The sequence below is a fragment of the Lacerta agilis genome, chromosome 18 (assembly GCF_009819535.1).
Source record: "Lacerta agilis isolate rLacAgi1 chromosome 18, rLacAgi1.pri, whole genome shotgun sequence".
Classification (NCBI taxonomy): domain Eukaryota; kingdom Metazoa; phylum Chordata; class Lepidosauria; order Squamata; family Lacertidae; genus Lacerta; species Lacerta agilis.
In genome coordinates this window covers 8990915-8999989 of record NC_046329.1, presented here as the reverse complement: position 1 = coordinate 8999989, position 9075 = coordinate 8990915, and the positions used below count along the sequence as shown (strand labels likewise).

General features: G+C 46.4%; 1 protein-coding gene across 2 annotated transcripts; it reads right to left on the bottom strand.

Moving 5' to 3' along the window:
* Positions 1 to 2492: 2492 nt before the first annotated feature.
* UBA52 (ubiquitin A-52 residue ribosomal protein fusion product 1) lies at positions 2493 to 8127 on the bottom strand. Of its 2 annotated transcripts, none has more exons than XM_033136786.1 (5): positions 8051 to 8127; positions 6354 to 6475; positions 4739 to 4825; positions 4379 to 4481; positions 2493 to 2753 (listed from the first exon to the last, which is right to left on the bottom strand). In XM_033136786.1, the coding sequence occupies exons 2-5, from the start codon at positions 6454 to 6456 to the stop codon at positions 2660 to 2662; spliced, it is 387 nt and encodes a 128-aa protein (XP_032992677.1). In that variant the 5' UTR covers positions 6457 to 6475; positions 8051 to 8127; the 3' UTR covers positions 2493 to 2659. The 2 variants fall into 2 exon arrangements, with proteins under 2 accessions (XP_032992677.1, XP_032992679.1); XM_033136788.1 differs by having other exon boundaries at positions 8079 to 8127.
* Between the last annotated feature and the right edge of the window lie 948 nt (positions 8128 to 9075).

Sequence of the window (9075 nt, the reverse complement as noted above, 5' to 3'; positions counted from 1 at the left end):
CTGCAGGCTTGGCAAAGTCACTGCAACCCAAGGTTTACCTCCATAACTGTATAAGCTATACCTGTACCGCATATACATACATACTTCTGTTTCAGTGTATCTGAAGAAGTGTGCATGCACACGAAAGCTCATACCAAGAACAAACTTAGTTGGTCTCTAAGGTGCTACTGGAAGGAATTTTTTTATTTTTTATTTTCTTTTGTTTCAGGAGGGTGCCTTTGGAAAAAGCACTAGACAGACAATGGAGTGCGTTTTCGGGTGTGAAATTAAAACCGGTTAGACCGCAAAATATGGTCTGAAGCTCAACATCAAAAAAACTAAGATCATGGCCACTGGTCCCATCACCTCCTGGCAAATAGAAGGGGAAGAAATGGAGGCAGTGAGAGATTTCACTTTCTTGGGCTCCATGATCACTGCAGATGGTGACAGCAGTCACGAAATTAAAAGACGCCTGCTTCTTGGGAGGAAAGCAATGGCAAACCTAAATAGCATCTTAAAAAGCAGAGACGTCACTTTGCCGACAAAGGTCCGTATAGTTCAAGCCATGGTTTTCCCAGTAGTAATGTACGGAAGTGAGAGCTGGACCATCAAGAAGGCTGATCGCCGAAGAATGGATGCTTTTGAATTCTGGTGCTGGAGGAGACTCTTGAGAGTCCCATGGACTGCAAAAAGATCAAACTTATCCATCCTTAAAGAAATCAGCCCTGAGTGCTCACTGGAAGGACAGAGTGCTCACTCCAGTACTTTGGCCACCTCATGAGAAGAGAAGTCTCCCTGGAAAAGACCCTGATGTTGGGAAAGATGGAGGGCACAAGGAGAAGGGGACGAGAGGACGCGATGGTGGCACAATGTTCTCGAAGCTGCCAACATGAGTCTGATCAAATTGCGGGAGGCAGTGGAAGACAGGAGTGCCTGGCGTGCTCTGGTCCATGGGATCCGCAGGTGAGATCTGAGCGCAGGATGAGGACCAAAGGTGGGCAAACTACCCCAGGAAGGAGCATGGCATGTCCCCCAGCAGAGGTACCCCTCCTCCCCTAACACCCGATCACACAAGTTGACCATTCATTCCAGGAGCCGACTCCAGTTGTTGGTGCACCCAGCGATCTGCGTGGGGAAAGCTTGGGAGTTGTAGTTCACTGGGCGTGGGTCATGCATTACTCCCAACCCATTTCTAACCAACCATCCCTTGCCTGAACCTGGGACAGGAATGCTGACTGCCTTCAAATCCTTTCTCCCAATCTGCCTCTCTTTCCCCAATGTGGCTTAAGCCCCACATAAACGAAATTTCTCCCTGCAAGCAAGACTGGAACCCAACCTGAACGCAAACTCCCATGAATATCTTCCCCTTATTCTCCCTGCGAAGCTTGAGGGCATAGGATTATAAGGACATCATGGGGTTACATTTAGGAGTAAGAAAACAAGATTCTGAAGGCCCTAAAATACTCTTTAAACCCCCTCTAGTTCTGGAAAAACAACTTGCAATATTTAAAGAGCAAGGAAGGATGAAGGCATGATCTGTTCATGAAAAAATCAGAGACGGGAGGGAATTATTCAGTTATGTGAGATCCAGCGGTCAAGTTGGAAAAACTGATAAACAATGTTAGGTGAAAATAGTTTCTAAGAAGTTAAGAATTTGTTTTTTTAGATTAGAAGTTATGGTTATGAATAAGTTGATAGAGATAAGATGTTATTTGAAGAGCAAGAACGATGGTGAATGATTGTTAAAATAGCTATAAAGTTACTAAAGTAAATTAGAACTGAACGCAGAAGAGAGAACGGAGGAAGTCCCCCAAATAAGATTTGAAGTAAGAGTATAATAAGTAGATTGGTGTGTTCCTGTGTTTTTGTAGAGTGAGAGGTATGTATTGGTTTTTATTTGATTGTTATCTGTATTTTGTGTTGTGTTTGTTTTTATATGTAGAATGTATGTTTTTATTTGTTGTTGTTTGTGGAAGTACCAATAAATTTTATGAAAAAGAAAAAAGAAAAAATTGAGCACGTTTCCAGAGCGTTTCTGATACACAAGTTGCAGATTTGATTTATTTCATGTTTGTATTCCCTAATGTTAAGAGAAATCAGTTTCACAGAACTGGCGTCTGTGTGTACTGCTAAATTTGGATCTTACTTTTGCCTTCCTGTCATGCTGGAACCCGTAAGAAAGCGTTATTTCCTTTCTTTTTTTAAACTAGCTCAGTTTGCTAAGGGAGTATCACAAATACGGTTGCTCCCGCAAACAGTCGCAAACACCCAACACAGAAAGTTTCTCCGTTTCCACAGCCAACACAGAATCGAACTTCGCACTCAGATCAGCGAGTGGCTGGAGTTTTTTGGGGGGAAACACCCCCCAAATTGGACACCTTGGTGGGCCAGAGGTTCCCCCTACCCCTGGTTCTGACAGCATTCACACATGCCTGCAACTCTCAGGAATGAACAGGATGTGGGCTCGGCAACTGGTCCAAGCAAACAATTTAAGAGACATAACACACTCTTTGCTTGGTGCAATGGGAAGTTTTATTCTAGCGGGCAAGAAACAGAAATGCCCAAACTGAACAGGTGGTAGCAGGTTTCAGCAAAGTAGCACGATACCCAGATTTTAGGGGGGAGGGAGAAGAGAGCCCCCCGTCGCGTGCGCGCTCTCTCTCTCTCTGTATCTCTCTGTCTACTTGACCTTCTTCTTGGGGCGCAGGTTGTTGGTGTGGCCGCACTTCTTCTTGCGGCAGTTGACGGCACGGGGGTGCAGGCGGGCGTAACACCTGGAAGGGGAACAGCGCAAAAACAGTGAGGCTCCGGGACTGCTTCCGTGGCCTTGCTCTGCATAGGGGCTTCCTTGCCCGGCCCTAGAGGGTTTCTGGGGCACGCCTGGGCCGTCAAAACCGCCCAGCTGACGAGAGCGAGAGAGCCGGCAGTCAATCACGCCGTGCGAGTTGGAAGCAACTCTGTATTAGGAGATACCAGGATCTGCACGGGAGCCTCAGGCCGGTCTTGCTCCCATGAAGCAGTTGCTGAAACCGCCTCCCCACAGCTGCCCAAGTCTCCTCCTCTCTAGGGCTTTCCCCCAAGCAGTCCGAGACTGCGCCGCCGTGCAGCCAGCCTCTCCTCTACCCTCTTCATGCCCCTTCTGGTTCTGGGAGACCAGGGAGGAGTGGAGCTGGTTGCAACAGGAGGGAGAGAGACCCTGACTTCTTCACCAGCCAGACTTCTATCTGTCTCCTGGACTCCCTCCTCTCCTGTTTCTGGACTTCTGTCTGCCACAGACTCTCCCTGCTCACTAAGCCCTGCTGCCTCTTCAGTTTCCAACACCACCTTCTCCCAGTCTTCTCCCTCTGACCACTCATGGTCACCCCACCCATCCCCCTGGTTCTGAGCCTTCTTCCCTTTGGGGGGTCACCCAGCTGGTTCCTCCCACCGTTCCTCTGCCTCCAACCAGCCCATGACACCCCCTTTAAAACTGCCAGCTCCCTAGGTATGATGGGAAAGCAAACCCAAGGATGGAGTCTGGGTCCTGTCGGACGCTCAAATCCCATCAGCCCCAGGCATCAGCTCAAGGGATGATGGGAATTGTGGTCCAACAGCAGGGCCAGATGCTCACACACACGTTAATGAAGATTTTCAGTGGGGCACGGGACACCGTGGAAATCTGACCCCGGTAAAGAGGGTGTGAATTATTTCAAGGGCCGCTCCTGATTGCCCAACCCAAGGATGGGGTGATGCTCTTGGGACTCGCCACCAGCCTCAGGAGCCCGTCAGGGATGAGGGGCTCCAACATCTGGAAAGCCACAGGACCCCCCACCCAGATTTAATCTGGGTCTCAGGCCCAGAGAGAAGGATCCTTTGCAAAACACCTGCGACTGGAGATCATTTGAACCCAAGATGCGCGAGGCGACTGCATGCCACCTGGCGTTTAATCTGCCCTGAATCCTCCTCCAACATCCAGGCCCACTGCTTCTAAACACCCCGATGGCCGGCCTTACTGGTTCGAACCTACAAAAAACTGTTCTCTTGCCTTGGCTGGGAGGGGGGGGTGGACTGGATGCCCTTTGAGGGACCCTTCCAATTCTACACTGCCTCCTGCACTGCGGCGCAACTACCAGGCGTTTTGGCCAAGACCTCCCTGGCAACCCCCAGTGGATGATGGGAGTTGTATTCCAAAGGACCCGGGTGGCACTAGATTGGCGAAGGCAGCCTTTGCGGCTCAGCAAACTTTAGGTTTGGAAAGTCTTCTCGCCACAAAACGCTGGCCGCCAAAAGTTTCGATGTCAACCAACCTGCACACTCACTCACACACACACACACACACTCCCTGCCTGGCCCCGGATTAGAGGGTAAGGATCCGCCCCGGCAAGCACCGACCCACCCAGACGTCTCAAAGACAACTCACTTGCGGCAAATCATCTTGTCGCAGTTGTATTTCTGGGCGAGCTGGCGGAGAGAGGGCTCGATGATCCCACCGCGGAGACGAAGGACGAGGTGAAGAGTGGACTCTGAGCAGGGGAAGGGGGGGGGAAGCAAGATTAGCAGGTCCTATACTGGTGTTTCGGGGTGTTTTTTTGGGTGGGGGGAGAGACTGTGGGCATCCAGCCTGGAAAACCAGCTTCGCGGGGACTCCAGGAATTCGAAATCGGAGTCCCCAGGAACTGTGGTGAGTCCCGCAGGATGGAGCACAATGAGGCTGCCGCCTTGCGTGGCAAAAGGGGGCTGGGCTGGGCTGGGGGGTGTTCTCCCCACCCCAGAAGCGTACCTTTCTGGATGTTGTAGTCAGAGAGCGTGCGGCCGTCTTCCAGCTGCTTCCCCGCGAAGATCAGACGCTGCTGGTCGGGAGGGATACCTGGCAAAAAGGAGTCGGTATGAAAACCCCACCCGCGGGAATGTAGGAGAGCCCTACGGCAGAGTCAGGCCCACCGGCCCACCCAGTCCGGGATCGTCCACACTGGCTGGCAGAGGCTCTCTGAGGTTTCAGGCTCTTCCTCTATATATTAACAAAGTGAGATTCTAGTCCTCATGATTCAACTAGCATGCTACTGGTCCAACTAGCTTGCTACTGTCTGCCTTGACTGGCAGAAACTCCCCAGGATTTCAGAAGCCGTTGGGGAGGTTGAAACTGGGACATTCTGCATGCAGAGCAGATGTCCTGCTACCCTTCCCTGGCTGGAAACATATTCCTACGTGTTAACAGTATTTTACCAGCGCTTTGTTATTTTAACCCATGTGCCACTGTACTCATTCTGCATGCCTACTTTACAGTTTGGTTTATCGCTTTTTAAATTCTTCCCCGCTGTAATTGTTCTTTTATATACATTAGATATATATATAATTTTTTTAAAAAGCTTTACTATATCTATCATCTATCTATCTATCTATCTATCTATCTATCTATCTATCTATCTGTATTAGGGTAGCTTAACCTGCCCTTTTTGGCAGCCCTCAGCAACATTCAAGGGGGGTGGGGAGAGATAATAATTATCTTTTTATAGTAAGATATAATAAGATAATAATTTTCTGTGTCATGCGTAGTTAACGAAAGCGCACAGATCTGTTTGTGTATTCAATTCGCTTAGCAACTAAGTATATTACATCTATTGTGTGTTTAATTATACATTAAATACATTAAATATATTAATTATTTGGTACATTAAGTACATGGTGAACTTTTAATTTATGGTAAGGAAATTTTATTCTGTTTGTGGCCCATGGGTTCTGGATCACAGCACAGTCGTACCTTGGCTCCCGAACACCTTGCGAGTCGAACGTTTTGGCTCCCGAACGCCGTAAATCCGGAAGTGAGTGTTCCGGTTTGCGAGCGTTCTTTGCAACCCGAACATCCGGCGGGGCTTCCGATTGGCCGCAGGGGGCTTCCCTGCAGCCAATTGGGTAGCAGAACGTTTTGCAAGCTGAACGGACTTCCGGAACGGATTCCGTTTGACTTCTGAGGTGCCACTGTACTTTTGTGGCCCAGCTTGGTATGAAAAGTTGGGATTGCACCGATCTAGGTCTTCCCCCTTTGCGTACTGACAAATATCAATATATCTGAACTACTCTATAAAATGCCAACCCCCCCCCCCAAAAAAAACCAAGCTCTCCTCACTCCATCAGTTCTGCTGCAGCAGCTAAGCTCCAAAAGGCATCTCCTCCCCTGAACTATTCCAGCTGGTGATTATGAGATGAGAAGAAGTGTTTTACGAATTGGTGCCTGAGTTCGAGTCCTCCCCCTTTGCATGTTTTTTCTGCCTATGGGCAGAGATGGTCTTGCTTTTAACTGAATCTTTTGCGAGCCCTTTTGGGTTGCCAACACTCTGAAAAAAGCAGCAGTCTCTGGGGCGCTCTGGCGTCCCCCCGACAGAGTCAACCACTCTCACCTTCCTTATCCTGTATTTTCGCCTTGACGTTCTCGATAGTGTCGCTGGGCTCCACCTCAAGGGTGATGGTCTTGCCCGTCAGGGTCTTCACAAAAATCTGCATCCTGGCAGTTGAGCGTCACCTGAAAGGGGGAGGGAAGATGCATTGGTTAAACCAAATCATTATCAGGATCGCCACTTCACAGATGTGGAGAAGTGAAACAGAGATGTGCTTCCTTAAACCCTCCTGGTAAATTCAGAGGCACACGAATCTCACCGCTGAAGCAAATATATGCATGGCATTTGTGTCTTCAGGCAGAGATGGGAACCTATATATATTGAATATTACAATGTCATGCCCCCTGCCAAATAATGACACAATAATGGCTGTGAGCAATATTGGGGGAGGGCCTGAACCAAACCAAACTGTTTTAAAGGCTGAGATCCCCCCTGCTTGCTTACCTGGGAGTAATCCCCCATTGGACAAACCAAATCCATTACCCTTATAAGATTTAACCACCAGCCGTTCAAACCATTTGAGTCCCCGATGGCAATGTATAAAAAACACAGCGCAAACACGTTAGGTTATATCTGTGTGTGTGTGTGTGTCCCCAAAAATGGGTGTGTTTTTGTGTGTGTGTGCATAGAGGGTGTGGATGGGTATAAAATGAAGAAATATAAAATTTACAGACATGAATAAAACAAAACAGAATGCAGAAAACCTGCTGTATCGAGAGTGTTTCTTGATACTATGTGTGTATCGTATGAAGAGGTGACACACAAGGGTTTTATGTCATATTCTTATTATATATATATCCCAGAAATGGACATGGTAATAGATAGATGATAGATAATAAAATTCAAAACTATAAATGTAACGTAAGTTATGAATATAACATAAAACCCATAAACGGAAAAGGTTATATATATATATATATATATATATATAATAAAACACAGAAATATAAATATAACATAAATTATGAGTATAACATAAAACCCATAAACAGACAAGGTAATATAATACATTCATACATATATACATATACACATACACATATAGTATATCCTTGTCTGTTTCTGGGTTTTATGTCACATTCACAATTTATGTTATATTTTCTCTCTTCCTCTCTATGTAATAAAACACATAATTATAAATACAGCATAAATTACGAATATGACATAAAACCCAGAAACGGAAAAGGTTATATATATATATATATATATAAAATAAAACACAGAAATATAAATATAACAGAAACAGACACGGTAATATATACATTCATACATATATATACATATACACATACACACACATATACGTTTATAGTATATCCATGTCTGTTTCTGGGTTTTATGTCACATTCACAATTTAGGTTACATTTTCTCTCTACGTAATAAAACGCATAATTATAAATACAGCATAAATTACGAACATGACATAAACGGCCAGAAACGGCCACAGATACAAAGCCCTCTAAAGGGAGGGGAGAGAGAGAGAGATAGAGAAATGAGATTATCCACGAAGACACAGGCAGTCTAAAAGGGCTGCCCGACACGCGAGTAAACAAGAATTCAAAAGTAAATAATAATAATTATTATTTAAAAAGTAATTAAATACACAAACGTCTCCCGCCTCGCCCTCCCCCTCCCGAAACGAAAGGGGTGGAAGGGCGGGGGGGGGACGGGACCCAGGCGTCCGAGGCCAGGCCACCCACCCTCCACGCGGCCCTCCTGCTCCTCCACCTTCTGCCTCGCCGAACGGAAAGAGAGAGAGAGAGAGAGAGGGAGGGAGGGAAGAGCCCAGGGCGGAAGCGGAAGCGAAGCTCCCACGGCGCGTCGACTTCCGCCGCCTCCTTTTTTTGCTCCTCCCACTCTCTCCCTCCCCCCCCCGCTAAGCCACGCCCACCTCCGGCCAGGCGTCACAGACGTCGCCACCACCCACCCTCCCACCTCCCGGATCCAAGCGACGCCGCGCGCAGCACGCATGCGCGCGCCTCTCTCTCTCTCTCTCTCTCTCTCTCTCTCTCTCCCCTCTGGCGCCGCAGAGGTATGGAAAGTCAAGAGCGGAGGCCTCTCCTTTCGGTGGGAAGTTTCCGGGTTCAACATGCACGGTTTTATATATATATATATTTCTTAAAACACCCCCCCCACACACAAAGCAGCACACATTTAATTGTTATTTTTAATTTTATTTTTATTAATCGCATTTAGATACCGCCCTATACACGCGATTTCTCCTCCTCCTCCTCCTCCTCTTCTTCTTCTTCTTCCTATTATAATTATTATTATTAGCTGTTATATCATGCCCTATACCCCCAGTTCAGCATTATTATTATTATTAGTATTCTTATTATAAATTGCATTTATATACCTCCCTATACCCGCAGTTCTATTATTATTATTATTATTATTATTATTATTATTATTATTATTTGCATTTATATACTGCCCTATACCCACAGTTCAAATATTATTATTATTATTATCATCATCATTATTATTTGCATTTATATACTGCCCTATATCCGCGATTCTTCTTCTGCTTCTTTATATACTGCCCTATACCGGGAGTTCACATTCTTATTATTAGTATTAGTATTATTGTTGCAGTTGCTGTTGTTACTTTATTTTTTCAATTGCCTGGTAGAGGGCGCTTGAACCCTGCGGTTCTACCTTTTTGCTTAATTTATTTCATCAAATATATATACCCCGCTTGACTGTAAGGGGAGGGAAACAGCTC

Excerpts from the sequence above, each read along its gene's own strand:
- UBA52 (XM_033136786.1), bottom strand. The coding sequence starts at position 6,456 with ATGCAGATTTTTGTGAAGACCCTGACGGGCAAGACCATCACCCTTGAG. Across the intron at positions 4,482-4,738 it reads TGACTACAACATCCAGAAAG|AGTCCACTCTTCACCTCGTC; the intron begins GTACGCTTCTGG and ends TCCCCTGCTCAG. Across the intron at positions 2,754-4,378 it reads GACAAGATGATTTGCCGCAA|GTGTTACGCCCGCCTGCACC; the intron begins GTGAGTTGTCTT and ends TTCCCCTTCCAG.